The 25,724-nt window shown below is 38.2% G+C and overlaps 1 protein-coding gene, 1 long non-coding RNA gene and 1 pseudogene across 4 annotated transcripts in view; 2 read left to right on the top strand and 1 right to left on the bottom strand.

Moving 5' to 3' along the window:
- SNX2 (sorting nexin 2) overlaps positions 1 to 7,010 on the top strand; it is a 53,210-nt gene extending 46,200 nt beyond the window's left edge. The window contains exons 12-15 of one of the 3 annotated variants that reach the window (XM_078067585.1): positions 3,812 to 3,955; positions 5,159 to 5,243; positions 5,336 to 5,403; positions 6,853 to 7,010. In XM_078067585.1, the coding sequence (XP_077923711.1) occupies positions 3,812 to 3,955; positions 5,159 to 5,243; positions 5,336 to 5,403; positions 6,853 to 6,903 (348 nt within the window). In that variant the 3' untranslated portion in view covers positions 6,904 to 7,010. Of the gene's footprint in view, positions 1 to 3,811; positions 3,956 to 4,418; positions 4,470 to 5,158; positions 5,244 to 5,335; positions 5,404 to 6,852 lie in introns of those variants that run through there. The other 2 variants (XM_078067586.1, XM_036071926.2) reach the window with 2 other exon arrangements.
- Positions 7,011 to 14,108: 7,098 nt separating this feature from the next.
- On the top strand, positions 14,109 to 15,608 carry LOC144381044 (protein FAM3D pseudogene; annotated as a pseudogene).
- A 3,900-nt stretch (positions 15,609 to 19,508) lies between these two features.
- LOC144381150 (uncharacterized) lies at positions 19,509 to 25,652 on the bottom strand. Its single transcript, XR_013445858.1, has 2 exons — positions 24,536 to 25,652; positions 19,509 to 20,500 (listed from the first exon to the last, which is right to left on the bottom strand). It is a non-coding gene; the product is annotated as an uncharacterized LOC144381150 (long non-coding RNA).
- Positions 25,653 to 25,724: the final 72 nt, after the last annotated feature.

Here is a 25,724-nt window from a genome sequence, read left to right as displayed (position 1 = left end):
AAATACTTACTTTTTTAAAAAATATTTATTTGAGAGAGCGAGCACGTGCCCAAGCACAGTGGGGGGCGGGGGCAGAGGAAGAGGGAGAGAGAAACTCAAAGCAGACTACTCGCTGTGTGCAGAGCCTGACACAGGACTTGATCTCACGACCCTGAGTTCATGACCTGAGCTGAAACCAAGAGTCGGATGCTCAACCAACTGCACCACTCAGGTGTCTGAAAATACTTTTCTGATGATAAATTTGAAACTAAGAGTACTTTGAGAATTAGATGTAGAGCTAAAGCAGGGAAGGAACTAAGACCAGTCGAAATTTGGGCCCTAAAGAAAGATAGATTTCAGCCATTTACAATATTACCTATGCCTGGCCTTATATCCAGGAAACTCCTGCTTTCCTCTTTGTACAGTGCATGGCCTCTCATTTCCAGGACTCCATATTTTGGCTAGCACTGTTACCTAATATATTAAATAGTAAACTCGTTGCATGCATTCTCATGTATTGGCCTTCTCTGAACCACTAGAGTAGGGTCAGGGGTTGAAGATAATGGTTGTCAATGTGTTTAGCACTAGAACTCTTAAAAAGAATTCACACAGGGAATCTAAATTCATAAAATATATCAAATATTTTTTAAACCAGCCCAGTAGATGGGTACCCCAAGGAGTTGAAAAGCCTCGTTGTTTGGCTGCAAGTTATCAACATCCTTTTAGGATTCCAGGAAGCTGAGCCATATACTTTCAGATTCAGTGAATTGGAAAGTGATATTAATTAAAATTAAAATTGCAGTGTCTTGATGGGCCAGGAAAAATGGTCCACAACTGCAGCCTTGTCTAAGCTAGACTAGTTTGCATACAAATGTATAACATAAATTGGCAGGAGAATGGAGGTCCATAGTGGGTTGTCATTGTAATAAATCTGTCTCTCTTAGAGGAGTGGCTGGTTCTACTAGAGCAGACTAGCATCTTGACATACAGTTACGATCTTTAAGGTAGCATTTTTAGATAAAGTATGGTTTTGATTCTTGTGTGTGTGTGTGTGTGTGTGTGTGTGTGTGTGCGCGCGCGCGTGTTCCAGGGGTGGGTAGGAAAACAAACGAAGAAAAAGTTAACTTCTTACAGAACTAAGATTACTTTTTTCTTTCAGAAATAACCTGACTTCTAGTAGTTTTACCTTTATTTTATAGCTCCTCCATCTTTGTCATAATAAATATGTGATGGTTCTGGAATCTTAGGAGTTAATAAATTGGACAGAGACCAAATGAGTTTAAATTAATGTATCACCAAAAAAGCCAATTTATATATATTGAGAACTTAAGCAAATACTGAAATTAGAGTGCATTTTGGTTACCTTTTGCCCTGTACTGGTACATATTTTAAGTAATCAAATTGTTACTACAGAGGAGTTTATAAAAAGGAACTGATATGGCCCTCTTCCCCTAAAGACTAGGAATATAAATCTTAAAATTATTTTTTGGTGGTGCGTGTGTGTGTGTGTGTAAGGGGTGAGGGGCGAGGATTTGTTTGTTTTAAATGGTAGTGACTTTCTGAATTTAGTTATGGTAGCTGTATTTTATTTTTGTGGTTTTGTCCCAAGTTAATATGGCTGAGGCAAAATTAATTTATAATAAGAAATGTCTTAAGGAAAATGTTGTCTCATAACTATAAGAAAAGCGAAGGGGACAGTAAGATATACTTAGTAATGTGAGAAGAAAAATTATATGAAACGACAAAAGAAAACTAACAAAGTGGATTTAAGTACCGATAGATAAGGTGCTTTGATTTATCAGTTTGCCCAGGACATCTTTTATCCTGGTGAATATGAAATATGTACAGTCTTTGGGAAAAATACTTTGGTTTTTGGTGGCTTTGAAGTTTTCAGTGCTATTGCCCACATTTTTAAAATACACAATATGGGGGCGCCTGGGTGGCTCAGTCGTTAAGCGTCTGCCTTCGGCTCAGGTCATGGTCCCAGGGTCCTGGGATCGAGCCCCACATCAGGCTCCCTGCTCCACAGGAAGCCTGCTTCTCCCTCTCCCACTCCCCCTGCTTGTGTTCCCTCTCCCGCTGTGTGTCTCTCTGTCAAATAAATAAAATCTTAAAAAAAAAAATAAAATAAAATACACAATATGATATGAATGCAATCTGATTATGGTTTTTTTCCATGTTACTAAGTTGTTATTATTTGCACTTTTAGTAGAAATCTCGAGTTAATCACCTCTAATATATATGTGTGTGTTTAGAAGTCATCCATAATAGTACCTGCTAATTATTAAACATCTGCTAGGTTCGGTCACTGCTACATATTTTTCATTTTATTTCTAATCCATTAATATAGATCTCATTTTCTTCCTTTTATATTTGGGGAAACTATGGCTTATAGAAATTAATTTATCCAGGTTCATAGAGTGACAAAGCTAGTATTTGAATACAAATTTGATTTGTTCCAAAGCCTACATTGTTTTTTTGTTTGTTTGTTTTTTGAGAGAGTGAGTGAGCAAGAGAGACAGAGCATGAGTTGGTGGAGGGAGAGGGAAAAGCAGACCCCCCACTGAGCAGGGAGCCTGACGCGGGGCTCACTCCCAGGACCCTGGGATCATGACCTGAGCCAAAGGCAGATGCTTAACCGACTGAGCCACCCAGGCGCCCCAAAAGCCTACATTTTTAGAATAAATTATCTACATAGTTTTCTCTTCAGCAAGTCCCTGTAAGAACATGTATTTATTTACTGTTTCTTGATCCAAAAAGTTCTTTGTTTGGAATAATGAAAATAACTCTGGTTTAGTGCTTTCTGCTTCTTTACCCAGTTTATTAACGCTTGCTTCACTTGTTCAGTTAGCAAATACTAACATAATACACATGTATCCCCAGCATTAAATTAGGAAAGGAATTACTATTGAATTTCTCCTATCCTGTTTATCCCCTTTTCTCCTGAAATTCTAATTACTCTCATATTCGTACTTCATTTCTTCCATCAACCTGCTCTTGTTTTGCTAAACCCTTTGAAAGGACTAGTGGATTTGATTGACTTGGTCTGTTATGGTCTTTTTGTCCAGTTCTTCATTTGGTCCTGCCTCCTAGATGGGGTGTGTGTGTGTGTGTGTGTGTGTGTGTGGTCTTTTTGTCCAGTTCTTCATTTGGTCCTGCCTCCTAAATAGGTGTGGGTTGTGTGTGTTTGTTTACACACACATAAATGCACGCACAAGCACCCCTACTCGTTTGCCCTGTTCATTTTGTATAGGACTAGCTCTCCTTTTTTCTTTTTCTTTCTTTTTTTTTTTTTTGAATTATGTTATACCTTTACTTTGTTTTATTTGCTGTTGGTCATCTCTTCCATATTTTTCTTCACTTCCTGTTGTCTTATGGGTTTTCTCGTTTTATTTTTGCAGTTTCTGGCCTGTTTCCAACACTTAAATCTGCTTTTTGATATTATTTAGTAGGAAAACTTACAATGTAGTTACGATACCAGCTTTTTCCTATTGATCTCTCTTCAAAGCATAAAACTGTTAGAAATCCTATTATAAGTCAAATATAAAACCCAATAGGCTAGTGAAATGTATCTTGTATGTGGTTTTTGTTTATTCAGAGCTGTTCTGTTTCATCCAGTCACAGGAGCCTTTTTTAATTCTTGTTTTTAAGCAAATGAAAATGGACATTTCTTTTATATCGGCATGTTTATTTTCATTATCCCAGTATATGAGAATAGTGTGTAAAATACTTGTTTTTTTTGTGTTTGTTTTCAGTTTCACAGCACTTGTAGTATTTTGAAAGTATTTCAGTGTTAACTGTCACTTACTAGCATTATGTCATTCACTTATAGGGTGTGTTTGACCATCGAATGAAGTGCTGGCAGAAATGGGAAGATGCTCAAATTACTTTGCTCAAAAAACGTGAAACTGAGGCAAAAATGATGATTGCTAATAAACCAGATAAAATACAGCAAGCTAAAAATGAAATAAGAGAGGTGATTAATATAAAATGCTTTACTTATAGCTTTACTCAGATTTTGCATGAGTCATTCATATATGCATAATTTTTCATAAATTTTTTTCTGAACCATTTAACACTAGCCATTTTTCCATAATTTTATGAACTGTGTTAGCAGTACTTTAACTTTTTGATCATCATTAAAATCTCCAGAGCCCTTTGTTATTTCCACATGATTATGGAACAGATAAAGAAGCACACAAGGAAAAGATTTAAATTAACCTTTAATTTAATAATTACACAGTTCTTTTGAGATGGTCAGTTTGATTTCAGATAATTACTTATTTTGTATCTAAGAATAGTTTTAGAGCATAGACTTGCCCCACATTTAGCTTTCCAAGCAACATTATCCCCCATATATATGTACTATATATGGTATTTTAGTAAATTTGTATAAGTTTATTATAATTTATACACTTTTTTTGCCATGCTTCAATAAGGAAATTGAAGAGGTAGGACAACCTTTATGTTACTAAAAGTAAATGTACCTGCTCTTTGAAGAGTATGTACCACTGTTTTGGTTACATGGTGGGAAAATATCATTTCATTGCTTTAAGTTTCAGTTATTTTATTTTAGCTACTCCATTGGCCACTAATCACAATGTTTTGTTGTTTCTGTACTGAACTTTATGTTTACCAGTAGGTCTTCAGTAGACCATAATTCCACTTTTTTTTTTTAAATCTGAACATTTTACTATTAAAAAATGTTTTTAAATGTTTGTCGTATAGTTTTCTTAAAGTATTTCCATAGGCATATAAATTGTGGTGAACATGTATTCTTGAACTTGACAGAATGTTGTTGATACATAATTAATGATATCAAAAGGAAATGATAAAACTACCCCAACACTGCTAAATTGATAGTGAATTTTATACTCAAAATCTTTTCATCTGTCTTAGTTGTATTTAATTAAGCTGTGGAGATTATAATTGATTAAGTACTAGAATATCCTAATCTTGAGTATATCTATCTGACAGTGAAATATTAATGAAAATTAAACTGATAGGCATTTCTAGTACTGAAAAGTTAAATAAAAGTTTGAATGATCCTAAATTGGGCTTTGCCATTATTGAGCTTCCTCAGGTTTACAGACAGTAAGTCAGTGATTGTGACAGCTAGTTCTATAATATTTTCCTTACAGGAATTAAAAATAAGTGCGTTTCTGTTTGTTTCTGTTAGTGGGAGGCAAAAGTACAACAAGGAGAAAGAGATTTTGAACAGATCTCTAAAACAATTCGAAAAGAAGTGGGAAGATTTGAGGCGAGTATAATGACATCATTTTTTGCTGTGATTTTGTAGTAAACTCAAATTTAGTTTTGTACTGATAGACTTTCTTCTTTATTGTACCACAGAAAGAACGAGTGAAAGATTTTAAAACTGTTATTATCAAGTACTTAGAATCATTAGTACAAACACAGCAACAGGTAAGCTAATTTTTTTATAACTTAACAAACTTCTTCTAGAACTTTTTGGTATACTTTTTCATTTTAAAGATGTCGGTGAAAAGAGTTTTTAGGGCGCCTGGGTGTCTCAGTTGGTTGAGCGGCTGCCTTCGGCTCAGGTCATGATCCCAGGGTCCTGGGATCAAGAGCCTGCTTCTCCCTCTCCCTCTGCCTGCCGCTCTGCCTACTTGTGCTCTCTCTCTATCTGTCAAGTGAATAAATACAATATTTTTTTTAAAAAGGAATTTTTAAACTTAACGGAGGAGTAAGAAATGGAGTAAACTGATAAGCACAGAGGAAAACATGGTAGTTAAATTGGAAATTCTCAGGTCGTTTTTGCCTCTGCTCCTGAACTCCAGTTGGGATACATTTTTCCCAGATTATGGCAAGGAGAAACTTGCTGAACAGCGTTTCCCTTTTTCTGTCTTCCTAGTTTTACTTCCCTAGTGATCACACCTGTTTGAGTAAATTCTTCAGTAAGTTCTTTTCCATAACAGAACTTAAAATTAAAAACTGGCTTTTTTTTAAGGTTTGGGGGGGGTGGTTTGTATTATTGTGATTTTTGTTTTATTTTGTGGGTAGTTGGTGGTGATGGGATGCCACAGACGGCATTTGTCTCCCTAACTAGAGTACAGACCATGGGTTTTAATTAAAATCTATAACAAGGTAATAGTATGCTTTAATATAAATTTGAGTAATCAAATTATTTAATGTCTTGAATAGAAGAATTTCTTTATCCAGCTTTAAAAAATATGTGGATTAGGAACTTATATAATAGACTGATTTTTAATTGAGAGATGACATTATACCTTCAGATTATATTTAGTCTTTAAATACTTCATTAAAAAATAATTTATATGAATTTGTTTTTAAATGAATTGTTTTAAATGTAACTTTATACTTTCGCTAATTCTATGGACTATGGAAGAAACACTGAAGCAAATTCCTTCTACTCTCAAAAGAAGACCACATGTCCCTTTCTACTTAATACTTTTTTTCTCCCACCTTTTTTTCATTGTTTTCGGCTAGAGTAACATAAAATGTGAATATCCTCTGAATTAGGGTATGTTATCACTTTATATTGGAAAGGTTCGTTGCAGTTTTATTATTTAAGGTAGTCTCATTTAATTTACATTAACAATCTGTTTCTATATACAATTTTGCATAAACAAAGAAAATCTTAAGTTATAAGGTTTTTAAAAATTTTTATCGTTTCCATCAAAAACTGAAATAAGCCAGTAGTAATTAATTTATACATGAATTATATTGACAGACTTCAGATAGGGAAATTTAAATGATCCCTCATAGAACTAGACTTCAGTAAATGTTAATCGTTATTAGTTACTCGTAGAGACATTTTATGTGCTGGATGGAATATATGCATGTAAATGACAAAAAGGTAATTAGAATATCTTTGGTTATGATCCGCAGCTGATAAAATACTGGGAGGCATTCTTGCCTGAAGCCAAAGCCATTGCCTAGCAAGAAGATTTCTGTTACGAAGATCTTGGATGTTTGTTCCAGTTACGCTGAATTCCACAGTGAAATCATTTAAAACCATCTAAATAAACCACTCTATATTTTATGAATTACATGTGGTTTTTTTATATACATATATATGTATATATATATACTCTGACGTTTTATTACAAGCTGCATGTCCTGACCCTCTCTGAATTAAGCGGACTGTGGCATGACATTCTGCAGTACTTTGCTGAATTGAACACTATTGTGTCTTAAATACTTGCACTAAAAAGTGCACTGCAAGGCCAGAAAATTTTACGGTATTTTTTCTTTACAATACATTCTGTAGTGTGTTCGCCCTCTTTATGGAGTGAGTTATCAATGCATTGATTAATGTTCACTTATACATTCCTGTACAGAAATTATGATTTCGTGATTACAGTAATAAAACGATATTCCTTGTGAAGTATTAGTAACAAATTATTTGGGTATGTAAACATGTTAGAGATCTTTTAAAAGCATTTTTAATCACAAGAAATTCTTGTTGCTAGATATACGTAGGTGATGCTGTTATCCATTAATTTTTTTTAATTGCCAGAAAAAGCTGAACTCTTTCACTATAAATGACTAAATGAAGGTTAAGTTCTCTTCTGAAATCATCATAAACCAAAGAACATTTATCTTTTGATTCTACTCTGGGAAATGCTCTTGTCTCGAGTAAAGGAAGAATGAATACTTTTCTTTACTTGTTTTACTCTCATCCCTATTACCAGTGTCCAATTTAGGAATTAGGAAAAAATGTATTTTTGTGCTTCTGTTACAAGTCCTGTGATTTTGCTCATCTTCTGTCTTCAAAGTCCTAGACTTGTGTGTATTTAATTTATTCTTTGCCTTTTCTGTTTTTCATTTTAAACTTAAGGTTAGATCATCTATGGTCATAACTGATAATGAATGGTACCATGCTAAAATTCCCCATGATTTGGTGAATAACCAAGGATAACATAAAGCACATTTGAAGTAAAATGAAATTTGTTTTTGGCACCCTTCTTACTGATACCATATCTTGTTCAGATGGCTGTTACCTAATCCTTGATGCTTACAAAAGTTTAAGTTATGACTGGCATCAGAGTTTTCATTTTTTGAAGTGTTTTTCAAGATGCCCCTCTTAAGCTTACCAGCTACACCTCCCAGAGAAGTCAAATATGGTTATGTGTAACTGAGTCCTCTCTAGCACTTACTGGATACAATTAATATATCAGAGTATTCTCAGATATGTTTGCTTCCACTTGTTTTAGCTGAAGTTTTAAGCCTACTGTAGGCATTACTGATTTTTAGACTCCTAGAACTCGGAAGAGTACCTAACACATAATAATAGGTTAATAAGAAAGACTTGATGAACAGGAAAAGAAAATGCTGGAAGATGCAAAATAATATATGCACCCTTAAGAAGAAGAAACTGGAGCAGAAATAGGACTTCTGTTGCTTCTGTTAGAGATAACTTAGAAACTTTTGAGGACTGAGCAATTCATAGTAATATATATCACATGCTATCTTGTCCCATTAATACTGAGCAAAATCTACAATGATGTTTTACTATTAACCTCCATCGTTACATTACTTCCAAAGATACAGTAGGTTAATAACTTAGTTATTCCAGTCAAAATCTTCCATTCCTCTGTGGTATGTTTATTAGAATATTCAACACCTCCAAATAAAATAAATATTCCCATTCTTGATTAAGCCGAAGAGAGTAACAGACACTGACCCCGTTCCAGTCTTCATTCCTCTTGACAATCTTCACTAAAAAAGGAATCTGTTGGAAATATCAAGTAAATTATATGAGCCTCTGATAGCTACCAACCTTTTTAGTATCTTCAACACTCAGCCCACCTCCATCTATCAATCTTAACATCTATTCATGTTACTGAAATACTTTCACTGCAGTAAATAGAACAAGGGCATTAATAGTGCTGATAACATAGTCTTTTGTATAGAGCTGAATTTTTTTTTTTCTTAAATCAGATAAAGAAGTACTAAGCCTATTACGTGGGATAAGCTGAATCTGGAGTCAGCATACACGTGTTCAGTCTTGCTTCTGTCACGTTGTAACTATGTGACTTTGGCCTTATCACATAAAACTCATCTGTAAGACAAGGGTATAAGACTCCTGAAGTGCCTTTCCACTTTAAAATAGTTTGCTTAAAATACCAAACTTCAGTATCAGTATTACTCTATTAGAAAATCAAATTCTAATCAAAATCACCTGTTAATAAAGCTAGAACAAAATTGTGTGTAAAAATAGGATTTCTAAAACCTAAAAGGATATTTTCCTGATGGTATTTTTTGACAAGCTATTTTCAACTATCCAGCTCGTTTTATACATGCATATGTATTTATACTAGCCTCAGAATACCCTTGTTTAATTTGTTGCTCTTCTTTAAACTTTATTTTATTATCCAGATCTAGTAAAGTTTTACAAGTTCTTGTACAAGTTGTTTCATGAGTGGTTTTTTAAGAAGCCTTTTAACAAAATCCAGTTTTTCTGAAGGAATGAAATCAGGTGAATAGAGAAGTAAGACTATATTCTTTTAAAAAATGCTTCTTGATGTCTAAGGGCATTAGAAAGACTTCCATTCTTCTGTCTTAATGAACATGACTAGTTCTGAGGCTGATGGCTACTTCACTTTCCTTGCTGTAGCTCCCTGCTTGGATAGTCACATGAGTCATAGGAGTCAAGGATGGACAGCAGAAATTCAGTAATAGTTAACTACGGATAGGCCGAGCAAAAGTCATCTTGTTTTAAAGGTAGTGAGGAGGAAGGAGAACACATGTAAAAAGTCCATTCACTGGCTTGGGAACTATGCAGGCATTTTCATGTCCTATTCATTAGTCTGGAAGTGTGTGTATTTCTCCATGTGACAAAGTGCCTGTTTCAAAGTATTGAAAAAAGACTTTGAACAGAATCACCATCCCCTTCCTTATCCAAAATCCAGAATCTGTTAAGTATCACTGCTAACCCTCACAGTGAAGGATATGGTTTCGAGTAATAATGAAGGTAAATGGTTGGCCAGACAGAATTAGCAAGAAGAGGGGAACTATGTAATGTGAACACTTGCTGACTACTCTGCTTTTTATAATCAGGGCTATGAAGAGAGGTCATAGTAATCTGTGGATAAGGTTCTTCAGAGTTTAGACCAAGAAAAATGCAATGTGAGCCACATAAGTAATTGTAAGTTTAGCCAAATTTTAACGAATAAAAGAAACATAAAGTTAATTTAAATATTTAAACCCAGTAGCTCCAAAATATTAACATGTGATCTGTTATATCAAGGATTATTGTGATATTTTACCTTCTGTTTTTCCTGTTAAATCTTGAATAATCCACTGTGTATTTTACACTTACATTACCTCTCCATGCACACTAGCCACATTTTAAGTGATTAGTTGTCACGTGGCTAGTGGCTAGAATACTGGACGGTGCAGGGTTGAACAACACCTGTGGAGATGGAGGCTAACTCCCAACAGCTGGTTTATTTACCATCTCACATCCAGTGAAGAATTTGAAGTGAAATAAAAGGGACTAGTAGCTGTTGCTCTCAAGGGCAGGTACGATCTAGGTGCAAGACTTTGTAGTTTAGTTCCTCGCAGATAATGGATACTTGGTATCCACTGTGAATAAATTGTAGCACTATGTTGCCAGAAGCCACTTAAAGACTGTAGTACAACTTCTTTCTCTCACTGATGAGCAGATCCAGAGCTTAAATCATTATGGTTGGGGCGCCTGGGTGGCTCAGTTGTTAAGCGTCTGCCTTCGGCTCAGGTCATGATCCCAGGGTCCTGGGATCGAGTCCCGCATCGGGCTCCCTGCTCGGTGGGAAGCCTGCCTCTCCCTCTCCCACTCCCCCTGCTTGTGTTCCTGCTCTAGCTATCTCTCTCTCTGTCAAATAAATAGATGGAGTCTTAAAAAAAAAAAAAAAATCATTATGGTTGAACCAATTTTTCCTGTTTTCCCTCTGTTAACCATCTGTGAACATTCTTCCTTGAAAATGTGTGAGAAGCTTTTCAAGATTCCTGTTCTAATCATTAACATATGTAATTCTAGGAAGTCCTTTGGGATACAGAGAATTCATTTCTTCAAACTGTTAATTCAGAAGGGGCTGAGAATAGAAGATTGTACAAAACAGGAAAGCCGTGGCTTACTGTCTAATCTTTTAACATATGGGAAGAAATTAAAAATGCTCATCTTCCTTTCTGTCGTCACGTAACTTTTTTTAAAAATTCTTTAAGGATTGAATAATTCAAAGTATTTTTTTAAATTAACTGGGTCAAATGGAAACTTTGTAATTAAAGCCAATTAAGGTGAGGCTGCCCACTGTTAATACACAGAAAATTATCTTTTTTATTAAGGCCAGTTAATGAGATATACTGCTTTAAGGGAGTACTTTGAGAAAAAGAAGGTTCTATTTTAAATTTATATATATATATATATATATATACACACACCTATGTAACTGTTTAATAAAAACTAAAATCAGACAAAATTTAACAAAACTAAACAATAAATTGCCTTATTGCTTCCATAGTCAAGTCTCAAGTTATCTCTTGATTTTAACTTACATTTTCTAGATCTTTATTTCGGATGTTCTCACTCTGTAAGTGTGTGTGGATTTGTATGTGTACATAAATACTTGTGTGCATGAATCACAGTAGGCTTTCAAACAGCTTAGTTTCTAAATTTCAGTTAAAAATGTTTCCCAGCCTCTTGGGAAACAAGTTGAGACATAAAACAAGCTTTTTATGCTGTCGTTTACATTGGTCAGGTACCATTATTTTGCCAAGACCAACTTGAGTTGATTCTGTTTCTGAAATGTATTCCCTTCTCATTCCTACTATTTCTCTCCCAGAGTCTGGATCTTGTGACCAGGTACCAGAACTGTCTTAAGTCTCCTACGAAATGCGCATTCTTTCACTCCCCCTGCTCTGTCAGTCCTGCAACAATCTGCTACTAAAATTACCTTTCTAAAGAATTCTTACCACAGTACCATGCACAGAAATTCTCAGTAGACCTCCCTACAGACTACAGATAAAGTTCCAAATGATACAAAATCTGGTCTCAAACTACTGCCTGTCCTGGTCTTACCCTTTACCCTTTGCTTTAATCACGTGATGCCCCTGTCTTGTGAGCATGCTCCAAATTTCCCTGGGTCAGTGCTGTTGTTGATGTTACCTTGTCTGAGTTAACCTTTTCCCTTTTGCCAGCAATCGTTTAAATCCTATCCATTTTTTAGACTTTAAGGCCACATTTAAAAAGTCCACATCTTCCATATATCCTTTTTAGACTCCTAACTAGAAGGACTCTAGTAACACCTTGGGCCTTTCAGACCGTACTAACGGATGGCTTTGTTGTATTATATCTGATGGTTGTCCGGCCTTCCTGCTTTGACTAGTGTGTATGCCCCTTGAGGAATGACTGCCCTTGTTAGTTTTCGTAGAACCTAGTATGGTACAGCCACAAGATGTATATAGTTATGCATGTAGCCCACCAGTTTAAACGCTGGCTCAAGAATCTACATCATTGACTTTGAGCTCGTTATTTTTCTATAAAACTTAGTTTCCGTATCTGTAAAATGGAGAGTACAAATAGTACTTGTTCAGGTGCTCCTTAAGGGAATTAAGATAATTGGTGTGAATTTCTCAGCAGTAGCAAGTGCTTAATAAATATTAGCTATTACGTATCCAGTAATATCTTAGTAATATCTCCAGCTGAGTGAAATACCTGCATTTTGGTTATTTCACCAGTATTTAGGGCTTCTTGAATAAAATGGGTATGTGCGTGACTAGATAAATGGGCTTACCAGAAGGGTTTCCTCTCAGAACACCACCCTTGAGATCTGCTCTTGGAGCCCTGGGGCTGAAGGTCAGAAATGGAGCTGGGGGGGGGTCAGGGGGGATGCTTCTAGTTATAATCAGTTTGTATTCAGCCAACAAAAGTTCAGAACTATCCCCACTACAAATGAGTCTTGTCAAGAAATGAGCTAGAGACCTTCAAAGAAGCCCAGGGACAAAGGAAAGAAGGGTGACAGAAATGTGGGACTTGCTTAGGGAGAGAAGTTTATTTCCACCCACAAGAAGTTTGTGAAGAACTTTGAATATGTCCCATAGACCAAAGGAAGTAGTAAACAATGAAGAAAAAATACAGAGAATAAAAATGTGATAGTGGTTGATGGGTCAGCAGTCAGCCAGCCAGGTGATGGTGAGGGTCTGACCACTCAATGGAAGTAGAAAAGGAGATCGTTCAAGCAAATGGAAATAAAAGTGGGTAAGTTTCATTCGATAAATATTTGTTCAGTCTCTACTTTGTGTCAGGCCCTGAAGCAATGGATTGAGATCAGGCAAATACAAGAAAGTTGCCTAGGATGATGCCCGGAGTTTGGGCTTTGATGACTTCCGATACTGCTGCTTTGCTTAACCGAGACCTTAGAGGGAGATGTAGGTTTGGGGAAAGATGAAATTCTTCGGGGCGTGTTGTCTTTGAGGTACTTTTGGACATCCAACATGAAAATATGAAAAGTCAGAACTAGGTATTGTATCCTTGTGGAAATGTGAACATGCTCTCTCCCTTCAAACCATGATTGTTCATGAAAGCAGCTTCAGAGAACAAACAGAATTGGAATGAAATTAGTTTGCCCAGGACAAGTCCTGGGTAAAACTAATACCTAAGGTGAAAATGGAAGTTAAGAAGTCTGGTAGATGGAAAGAGTCTCAGTAAAAAGGAGAGATACTTCTGAATGAAAAGAAAGGGAAGGTTGCTTGTATTTGGAAATAAAAGACTGAAAGCTCCTTTCCTGGGGAAGCAGGGAAATTAAGCCATCAGGGGGTAATATCAACAGGTAAGTCAAAAGATTGCAGGTCAAGGAAATGGTACGTGTTTAGAAAACAAACATGAGTAAGAGGAATGAGTCTGGGGGTCCTGGAGCCCAAGATACTGGAGCTGGAGCTTCCAGAACAGCCACGGGCTGGCAGGGTGAGCCGGTTGGGGACTCGGGAGACAGGAGAGCCTGGCAGGTGCTGAGGGGACAGTCAGGGACTCAGCCAGGAGGGACATGGGGCTGGAAGAGCCTCACCGCCCCTGCCCCTCCCTACCCCGCTGCGCTGAAGCCAGAGTCCCTGCTTGGCATGGGCAGGACAGCGAGAAGCTAGCCCCTTACCCAGGCTAATGCTGACTTCAAGCCGCTCCTCACCTGGACAAGGTGAGAGTGTCAGGTGTGTTTCGCCTCCTGGCCCTCATCTTTGCCCTGGTCGCCGCATGGATCTTTATTCGCAGCTACATCAGCTTCAGCATCAAAACTCTCCGTCTGCCCGGCTGGCTGGGTTTGGACTCCAAGGAGTTCCAGGTCATGAGGACCAAGTGTGGCCTCAGCAAGCCCTGCCTGGACAACTTCTTTGCCTTTAAAATCAGCGGTGGAGCTGCTAACGTCGTGGGCCCCCACCATGTGCTTCGAAAACCTTGTGATCGTGAGTCCCGTGAAGAACGTGGGCAGAGGCCTGAACATTGCCCTGGTGAATGGAACCACAGGAATAGTGCTGACAGAAGTGTCTGGAGTAAAATTCCTTAAAGAAATCCCAGAGGGCACGCTGGTGCTAGGGGCCTCCCATGATGACCCAGGAACCAAAATGAATGATGAGACCAGGAAGCTCCTCTCCAACTTGGGCAGTTCCTATGCAAAGCCGCTGGGCTTCAGAGATAGCTGGGTCTTAGGGGCCAAAGACCTCAAGGATAAAAGCCCTTTTGAGCAGGCTCCCCACCAGAGGGGAGAGGTTTAGACCAGGGGAGCTGTCCCCTTCTAAGCTCCCTGTGGAGAGGATAAATTTGCATCAAGAGGAGGACACGGGGCACCTGGGTGGCTCAGTCGTTAAGCGTCTGCCTTCGGCTCAGGTCATGATCCCGCATCAGGCTCCCTGTTCGCTGGGAAGCCTGCTTCTCCCTCTCCCACTCCCCCTGCTTGTGTTCCTGCTCTCGCTATCTCTCTCTCTCAAGTAAATAAATAAAATCTTAAAAAAAAAAAAACTCAAATGAGTCTGGAGATCATGAATTTACAGGGAAGCCAACCAAAGAAAGTATCATTTCAGCCATGAGAAAGCAGGACCTCACATGGTTGGATTCATTCAGAACTAGGGATTGTTGACGGGTGTGAGAGAAAGTCAAGGGGAAAGGGATTTCAAAATAAGAATTTAGAAGACTAATGAGACAGGCACAAATTGTCAATTTTAGACATCATCTACTTAACCTTTTTTATGGCAAATGGACGTTTAGTTCCCTTCCTCTGCCATCTGTCTGCCTCACACCCTCATGCCACCCCCCCCCACTTCAAGTGTAGTTAGGTTAACAATTTCCAGTTAAATCAGTATTTAATACTTGCAATATTGTGCCTATACAAATATTGTTCGTCAAGGAAAGTTGTAGTATATCTAATGATTTTCTTTCTTTTTTAAAAAATAAACTTTTTTGTTTGCTTTGTGGTTTTTTTGTTTTATTTAAATTCAAGTTAGTTAAAATAAAGTTTATCAATTTCAGGGTAGAATTTAGTGATTTCATCAGTTGCATGTAACACCCAGTGCTCGTTACATCAGGTGCCCTCCTTAATGCCCATCACCCAGCGTTACCCCATCCCCCTCCCACCTCCCTAAACTTTATTTTTTAGAACAGTATTAGATTTACGGAATCTTGTGAAGATAGTATATATAGAGTTCCCCTCTACTCTACATCTCCTTAACTCATTAACATCTTCATTAGTATAGTACATTTGTTAGAGTTAATGTATTAATTACATTGTTATTAACTAGAGTCAATAGTTTATTCACATTTCTTAGCTTTTGCCTTAAATGTCCTTTTTCTGTTCCAAGATGCAATCCAGGATGCCACATTACATTTAGTCTTCTTGTCTCCTTCTGCTCCTCTTGGTTGTGACAGACTTCCCTTCTCAGACTTCCCTTGTTTTCAGTGACTTCCTACTTTTTTCCTGAGGTAAAACATGCCTTGATTTTTTTCATTTGGTTGGTGCATTTTTTAAAATAGAGTGCTAATTTTTCCCATGTTTTCACATAGTCTCTTAGTCCATTTTCCCACAAGACCACTCACAATCAGGTAATCTAGCCTGATTGTTTTCTGTAAGCAAAGTCTCCTGGGGACTTCTATTTTCTCTGGACCTGTTGTCTTCTTGGATGTCCCCTACTTTGGGCTTTGGAAGTGCCTTTAGCTTTCTCCTGGGGTTTAGTCCCTACGTCCTGGGTCTCATGCCTTCCTCTTTCTTCGCTTATTCTCCTGTGTTGCTGTAGTGTATTCTGCAGTACTTTTGTAGGTTGGAATGAAGATATGGCAGAAAGCATTGTGAAGACAGCTCTCAAAATGTTGCTGGAGTGAGGTTGCTCTAGTCTGGACCGTTTTTTTTTTTTTTTTAAGATTTTATTTATTTATTTGACAGAGAGACAGCAGGAGAGGGAACACAAGCAGGGGCAGAGGGAGAGGGAGAAGCAGGCTTCCCGCTGAGCAGGGAGCCCAATGTGGGGCTCGATCCCAGGACCCCAGGATCATGACCTGAGCTGAAGGCAGACGCTTAACGACTGAGCCACCCAGGCGCCCCTGGTCTGGATCTTTTTATACCTGGCCCACAGTGGTAATTCTGAAGATTCCCTTTGCTTTTCCCCAGGTTTTACCTCCTGTTCTTGAGAGCCCATGCCTTCCCCTTTCTTGATTCAGCCCTCATTTTGGTGGATATACAGAGTATCCTGGAAATGGATGCATAGAAGCCATACTTTTGAGACTTCATTTTACCTAATTTTTAATCAATAATTTAAGCGAGTATATGTTGAAAATCACTTTCTCTAAAATTCTGAAGACATTGCCTCATTGTCTTCTAGCTTCCAGTGTTGCTGTTGAGAATTCTAAAGCCATTCTGTTTTCTGATCTTTTGTGTATAAGCTGTTTCCCACTCCCACCCTGCCCACCCCCTGGTGTCTGTAGGATCTTCTTTTATCGCCAGTGTTCTGAAATCTTACAGAGATTTGCTGTTGTGTATGTCTGTTTTCATCCAGTGTGGGTGCTTTCAATCTGGAAACATGACATTCAGTTCTGGAAATTTGCTTGAGTTGTTTTGCTCATGATGTCTTCCCTTCTGTATTCGTCTTCTTCTTCTGGAAGACCTATCACGTGGATATTGGATGTCCTGGACTAGGGCCATTGTTTTTCTTATATTCTGTCCCTGTCATTTTGTTCCTATTCTCTGAATGTACTTTTTTGTTTTCTGGGCCATTCCTATTTTTAAGTCCTGTATCTCTCTGAGGATATTAGTGACAGTTTACTTTTAAAATTATTTTCTTACCTGTTTCTGTTTCCTCAAAATTATTTTCCTATTTTGGTCTCTCTTCCATGTTAGATGGTTTCCTCGGACATCTATTAATTTTGGGATAACTCTTCCTGTTTAGCAGTGGGAATTGAAAGCTGATTAGATGCCCTGAGCATAGTCATGGGACCTGTGAAATTTGAGTGTCACTGAAGAGTGTTATCATTGGACGGTTTGTAGGGAACTTCTAATGGGGGTGCCTCCAGATTTTTCCTCTTGGGCTGCTCAGATTTCCCAGAGACTACTTTTCCTGTGTCTTGCCTGGAAGGTAAATGTATAGCTGCAAGCCTCTGTAGGTTTTCAACATTCATCATTCGTCATGTATATCGTCACCAAACCCCAGACCTTAGCTATTTTTTGGTAAAAGTTTTCATGCCCTCAGCCAGGCTATCAACTTCCAGTGCAAAGACTCTCTTTTACCCTCTCTTGAGGACATACCCTCCAGAACGGTGTGGGGGTGGGGGGAGGGGATGAAGGGATTTTCCTGATTCTCCGCTTTCACTCCATCTTCCTTATTTTCGCCAGCTACCTCCCATTCTAGAGGTACCTGCTGTTCCCTGTTCCCTGTTGATGAGCCTTTTGACTTGTGCTGTGTAAATGAGGTTGGTTTTCAGCTTTCCCATTTAAATTTGGCTTTTTCTTGTTTGCTAAAACAGTTACTTCTCATCCATCTGCTTTCTAGCTTACAAAAATCTTGTTGCTGTTCCCTCTCTCCTGTTTTCCCTACTTTTATGGGTTTGAAAAAAAGGAAAAGCTCCTTGTCTTTTATTGGGGCTGGAGGAAGAAGTGAAATTAGTTATGGATGTTCAGTTTGCTATCCTAACTCAACAATCTCTACATGGGGTTTTTTAACAGCAACATTGTATTCATGGTGTAGATACACTAACATATTTTTTAATCCATAATATGATAGAATTTGTTTCCAATTTTTTACCATCAAATTCTTGTACATACCTTTCCTGCCGTGCACATAGAGAACTATTTTCAGAAGTGAAATTTCTTCTTTATTTCTTTTCTTTTCTTTCTTTCTTTTTTTTTTTTTTTAATTTGTTGTTGTTGTTGTTAAATGCTAAAATAATGCTGGGCGCCTGAGTGACTCGGTTAAACGTCCGACTCGGTTTCGGCTCAGGTCATGATCTCAGGGTCGTGAGATGGAGCCCCACGTCAGCAGGGAGTCTGCTTGAGATTCTCCTTCTCTGTCTGCCCCTCCGCTGGCTAATGCGCACTCTCTCTCTGTCTCTAAATATAAATAAATAAAATCTTTAAATAAATACTAAAATAATGCTTTATTTTATTTTTTAATTCTTTTTTTAAGTTTTTATTTAGATTCTAGTTAGTTAACACAGAAGTGAGGTTTCTAGACTGACTATGTGCCTTTAGAACTGTAATAGCTCCTGTCAGCTTGTCATTCAGAGACTGTCCCAGTTTACAGACTTACCAATAGTACTTATTTCCCCACATCCTTGCCAAACCTGGAATAACCTTTGAAATTTTTGCCAATCTAAAAGTTGCAAACTGATATCTCATTATTTAATTTGCATTGTCTTGATTACCACTGGATTTGAGCATCTCTTCTCAGTTACGGGGTAGCTAGCCTCCACAGTAGCTCCATTTAATTCCTGCCTCCTGAGACTTAAGCCATTGTGTAGTCCCCTCCCACATGGAATAAAGCCAACCTGGGTAACCAGTAGCATATTACAGAAACGATGGAGTATGACTTCTGAGGGTAAGCGATAGAAAATCATGGTGACCTCTGCCCTGAGCTCTTGTGGATTTCTTGCCTTGGGGGAAGCCAGCCTCCATGTCTTCAGGACATTTAGAGGGGCTGATAGGGAGGTCCAAGTGGTCAGGAGCAGAGGTCTCCCACCAACAACCAACATTAACTTGCGAGGCATGTGAGTGAACCAACTTGTGGCCCAGGAAGTAGAGTCTGAAGATGACTGAGCCTTGGTGGACGTTTTGACAGTAGCCTAAGCAGCTCCGAGATTCCTGACCCACAGAAACTGTGGGAGAGAATAAGTATTTATCGCTTTAATTAAAGCAGCTAAATTTGGGGGTAATTTGTTATGCGTTCATAGATAATTAATGCAGACTTTTGGGTCCATTTGCAATCTTCTGCGAAATGCCTATTCAAACTGTGTCCATTTCCTATTCTGCCATTAAAAAAATTATGTATTCTTAACATAAAATACACGTTAATCCTTTGTTATACATGTTGAAATATCTTTCTCATTTTATTAAATGTTTTTTAAACTTTGTGGTCTTTGGTTTACATTGCAGTTGACCTTCGAACAACATGGGTTTGAACTGTGCAGGTCCACTTATATGTGGATTTTTTTTTATAAATACAGTATAGTACTGTACGTATATTTTCTTTTATGATTTTAACGACGTTTTCTTTTCTGTAATTTACTTTATTGTAGGAATACAGTATATAATACATCTAACATACAAAGTGTGTGTTAACTGAAGGTTTGTGTTCTGGGTAAGGCTTCTGGTAATAGTAAGCTATTAGTAGTTAAGTTATGGGGGAGTCAAAAGTTATGCATGGATTTTCAACTGCAAGGGGGGGTCAGTGCCCCTAACCCCACTTCTATTCGAGGGTCAAGTGTAATTTTAAATCCTTATATAGTCTAAAATATCTTTCCATTAATGCCTTTGACATTTTGTATATTGTAATAAGAAGACTTTGTCCACATTAAGGTTTTATAGCTTTGGTTCTTCATAGAGATTTTTACTATATATGGAATTCATTTTTAAAACCTATTTTATTTTTCTTTCAAATGGATAGCCAGTTATCCATAAACTATATATTATATATTTTATTTAAACACCATTTATTTTTAACATATAATAAAATTTTACAATTTAAACATTTATGAAAACTATGTAAACACCATATATTGAATACTTTTTTTTTTCTAACCCCCATAAGTTTGAAATAACACTGTTGTTCCATATTATGTCACCATATATTCAGGGTTATGTTTCTGGACTACTTGGTTCCCTTGATCATTTGTCTCATTCTGTTCCAGGATCACACTGATTTCATTACAGACTGTTCCTGACTTACCATGGTTTAACTCAAGATTTTTTGACCTTATGATGGTGCGAAAGCAATACGAATTCGTAGAAACTATTCTTCAAATTTTGAATTTGCATCTTCTCTCAGGCTAGGGATGTGCAGTCCAATACTGTTGGGTGATACCGGGCAGCTGCAGGCAATCACAAGGGTAAACAACTGATATACTTACAACAATCTTTTTTTTTTTTTTTTACATTCAGTATTCAATAAATTACATTAGATATTCAACACTTGATTAAAAAATAGGCTTTGTGTTTGATGATTTTGCCCAAATGGAGACTAAGAGAAGTGTTCTGAGCATGTCTGAGGTTGGCTAGGCTAAGCCACGATGTTCAGTAGGTTAGGTTTATTTTTTTTTTTTTTTAAGATTTTATTTATTTATTTGAGAGAGAGAGAATGAGAGACAGAGAGCATGAGAGGGAAGAGGGCAGAGGGAGAAGCAGACCTCCTGCTGAGCAGGGAGCCCGATATGGGACTCGATCCAGGGACTCCAGGATCATGACCTGAGCCGAAGGCAGTCGCTTAACCAACTGAGCCACCCAGGCGCCCCCAGTAGGTTAGGTTTATTAAATGCATTTTTGACTTGATGCTATTTTAAGCTTACAATGGGTTTATCAAGACATAACCCCATCATAAGCCAAGGAAGATCTGTACTATGGCTCTATATGTTTTGATGTCGTATAAATTAACTTATCCCCTCAATCATTTTTCTTCTTGTTCAAACTTGCCCTATTCATTCTTTAAATGAATTTTAGAATCTGCTTGTCACTTTCTTAACTTGTTGGGGTTTTAATTGTATTAACTTAATAAGTCATGTTGGTGAAAACTCGTATCTTTAAAATAAAAAATTGATTCTTCCCATTCAGGAACATGATATAACTATTTTCAGATCTTCTTTTACATCCTTTAATAAAGTTTTTTTTTTTTAAATTTATTTATTTGACAGAGAGATAGCGAGAGCAGGAACACAAGCAGGGGGAGCGGGAGAGGGAGAAGCAGGCTTCCCGCCGAGCAGGGAGCCCAATGCGGGGCTCGATCCCGGGGCCCTGGGATCCTGACCTGAGCCGAAGGCAGACGCTTAACAACTGAGCCACCCAGGCGCCCCCCTTTAATAAAGTTTTTTAGGTTTCTTCAAAAGGTCTTGAATGTTTGTTGTAAAGTTTATCCTTAGACATCAGTTTTAAATACTGTTATTAATGAAATCTTTTGGTTTTCCCTATGTTATTTTTTAACTGATTAATGTTGGTGTGTAAGAAAGCTATTTTATAGGAAATCTTTCAAGTAGTATACATTGATTTAGTATACGGCACCTTACAAAACTCTTTTATTAATTCTAATCATTTTTTAGTTGACTCAGTTCTATGTAGATCATTTCATCTACAAACAGCCTTAGTTTTCTGTCTTCCTACCCAATATCTGTACCTCTTAGGTCTTTTGCTTGTCCTATTTCACAGGTGAGGGCCTCCAGCAAAATTTGAAAGAATAGTTGTGATAAAGGGATGGCTCAGTTGGCTAAGCATCAGACTCTTGATTTTGGCTCAGGTTATGATCTCAGGGTGGTGAGATGGAGCCCCGCATTGGGCTTAGCGCAGAGTCTGCTTGAGATTCTCTTTCCCTCTGCCCCTGCCCCCTGCTCATGCTCAATCTCTCTCTCTCTCTAGTAAATAAATAAGTAAAATCTTAAAAAAAAATAGTTGTAATAAAATTATTGGCACTGTTAGGACGCTCCCTCATATGACGCTGAGTGGGATATTTGCTGTGGGATTATTGTAGCTAAACTTTATTAACTTAAAAATGTTTCTTGCTATCCCTAGCCTGCTAAGAATTACTAGGAAGAGGTATATTGATTTACCAATGTTTTTTTAGAATTCACTGACATATTCATTTATTTATTTTTCTTTTCTAATAGGACAATGTTGAGAAATACATGAACAGATTTCCTAATGTTTAACCATCTTTATGTTCCTGGGTTAAATCTTATTTGGTCATGATGTATTAGTCTTATAAAATGTTGAATATGTAATATACATTCCTGACAGATTTCGCTCTAAACTTCTAATATAGGGGCACCTGGCTGGCTCAGTTGTAGAGCATGCAACTTTTGATCTCAGGGTTGAAAATCAATATGAGTTGGTATTTAAAACCATTCATCATTAAATTTGCTGAAATATGTTTCTAGCCAATACTAGGTAAATGTGGCATTTTTAGTATAAGGATTTTATACCCAGATTTTAGCAGAATTTTATTATTTTGCTTATGTAAATTCTTTGCTTCTAACTGTTCAATGTCTTACATATGTATTCACCATGTATTTTTATTAATTTCTGAGCAGAAATCTAGCTGGCTTGTCACAGATTGCAGATTTAGTCTAAAAGTTATGTAGGAACAACACAATAATATATTTTCCATGTTCTCTGTATAACTATTCTTTTCTCCCCTTCTTAGGGGTTACTCACAGAACTTGGTTAGAAATTTAGCCCTTCTAACTATTAGCTAGTAATTTCATAGTTAATTTATTTCCTCTGAGCCTCAATTACACCTCTGTAATCATTGAAATAACAATCCCACTTATGGCTGAGCTGCTAAACCCTCCAGAACACACCCACATATTGAGAGATACGTAGATTTTCAGCAAGGCAAAATTAAATTATACACTGTTATTAGTAGAATACAACAAATAATGTTGTTATTAATATTCATATTAATGCATTTAGTTATATATTATATAATTACATATTATATAATGTATATTATAAATAATATATATTATAGTATACTAGTTATATTATAATTATGTTATATAATATATATTATAATATTATATAATTATATATTATATAATAATGTAATTAATATTAATATTAGTAGACTCCAAAAATTAGTAGAATACAACAAATAGGTTTCACTTGGACCATCTGTCAGATTTTTTTTTTTTAAGATTTTACTTATTTATTCATAAGAGACAGAGAGAGAGAGGCAGAGGGAGAAGCAGGCTCCCCGCTGAGCAGGGAACTTGATGCGGGACTCGATCCCAGGACCCTGGGATCATGACCTGAGCCGAAGGCAGACACTTAACCATCTGAGCCACCCAGACCATCTGTCAGATTTTCATGGATCCACACATTTCTGCCTTTTAAGTTCAACAGGTAAATAGGTGAGCCATGCCAGGCAAAAAGGTATATGCCAGGCTACTAGCAAGCTTTGGGGAAAGGAAGGTATAGAAAGCATTTTAAAAGCTAGATCAGCAGTCTCTAGCGCGAGGACTTTATGATTACATAGTCCTGGGTTACATTACCCACTGAGACTTTTTTTAAAAAAATTTTATTTTAAGTAATCTCTGTACCAACGTGGGGCTCGAACCCGGAGGCCGAGGTCAAGAGTCACATGCTCTACGGACTGCGCCAGCCAGACACTCCTACCCACTGAGACTTAAACAAGTTGTTTCAACCAATCTGGAAATTGTTTTGGTCTTCTGCCATCAGCAGCCATTATTATTTTGTTTTATTTATTTATTTTTTAAACTTTAAGACTCACAATTTTTTTTTATTAATTTTTTTTTTAGTAATCTCTACACCCAGTGTGAGGCTCAAACTGATGACACGGAGATCAAGAGGTGTATGCTCTTCTGACTGAGCCAGCCAGGAGCCTCACCATTATTATTTTAAAAACAATATCCAGAAACACTCCTTTAAAGTCCTGCTGCACATAACACTTCCTCATGGGGTTATTAGAAAGCTTAGTACTGAGACATGGTATGTAACTATCTGCTATAGTAGCTGCTGCATTCTACTCGTAAAGATTGAATATTTAAATGCTTCTATAAGGGCGCCTGGGTGGCTCAGTCCTTAAGCATCTGCCTTTGGCTCAGGTCATGATCCCGGGGTCCTGGGATCGAGTCCCGCATTGGGCTCCCTGCTCCGTAGGGAGCCTGCTTCTCCCTCTCCCACTCCCCCTGCTTGTGTTCCTGCTCTCGCTATCTCTCTGTCAAATAAATAAATAAAATCTTTTAAAAAAAAATAAATAAATGCTTCTATAAAGCTTTCAAGAAAAATGTGCCAGGCAACAGGCCAAGCAGGGGATAAAAAAAATTTTTTTTAAGCTACACACCCTAACACCTACTGGGTGAGGCAGATAAATAAATCACACAGTACGTTGTGATAGTCACCAGAGGCTTAAGAGAACCACAAGCCAGGCTCTGAACTCAGACAGCATGGTGTCCATAGAGCTGTTTCCTAACGTGAGATGGTGCTGACCAGCAGAAGAGGAAGGGTGGTCTGGTCACAGGGCACAGCTTTCTGCCGAGGCACGGAGTTCTGAGTGGCAGACCCTGGAGTTGCAAGTGTGTGGGCGAGGAGGATGGTCTTCAGAGGCTCTGCAGGTCCCCATCAGGCAAGTTCTTAAAGTAAAGGGCTTGATTCTTCCTCTTCTCCATGACTTAGGGGCTCAGCATCACCTTTAGAGTTTACCAAGTTGCAATGCCCCCTGGCCTCAAGAGCACACTGATGTAGAAGCCTTTGCGCCTGCAGCCCCAAAGCTCGCTGCCCGAGGTCACTTTTCAGTGACCAGTCACTCCAAGTGAAACAAGTCACCTCCAAGTTTCTATTCTGCTCCATGCTCTGACCTAAGGAAGAAACTCGGAGTTTACAAAGGTAACCTGATAATCAAGTTTCCTCAAGTGGATCACTTCATCCTTTAGGTACTTTCAGGTTATTTGGTCCTGGCCCGACAGGCAGATTGCGGCCCTCACCTTTCTTTTCTCTCTTTTTTTCTTTTTCGTGTGTGTGCGTGTGTGTTTGTGTTCTGTTTTCTCTTACAGTTAAAACACGCAAACAGCTACTCATTTTAAAACTGGAGCAAGAAGCCAGAGTGTGTCTCCGTGACCCGCTGACGTTCGGGTTCTATAAGATAATACCATTCCCAGCTTTGTCTGCTGAGAACGAGACATTGACCTTGGACTCAAGGGGAAATAGAAAAGTCTTGGTAAAAGTTGGAGGGTTCACTGCTGTGAATGCCAGCCGAGAGTTAAGACGAAAATGCAAACATCGGGAACAGCACCAAGGAGCTCCCCTGCTTTTCAGTTCCCCGCCGTCCTGCAATCGCTCAGGGTAGCGTCTGGCGAAACGCAAACGCAGCGCCCGCCGGCGCCCGAAGGGCAGGGAGCGCCCGGGTGCGGCCCGGTCCCCGGCGCCTGGCGCGGAGGCGCGCACACCCCTTTTCTGCAGACTCACAGGTTTTCAGGCCCCGCCTCCTCCGGGCCCAGCTCCGCTCCGCCGCCCTGTGGGCCCGGACCCAGGCGCCCGGAGCTCCGCGCCCTCCGCCGCCCGGCCCCGGGCCCCCGGCTCCCGCCCCGAGCC

Source organism: Halichoerus grypus, chromosome 2, assembly GCF_964656455.1.
Source record: "Halichoerus grypus chromosome 2, mHalGry1.hap1.1, whole genome shotgun sequence".
NCBI classification, from domain to species: Eukaryota; Metazoa; Chordata; class Mammalia; order Carnivora; family Phocidae; genus Halichoerus; species Halichoerus grypus.
The sequence above is the reverse complement of the archived record's forward strand: the minus strand, read 5'-3'. Positions and strand labels throughout refer to the sequence as shown.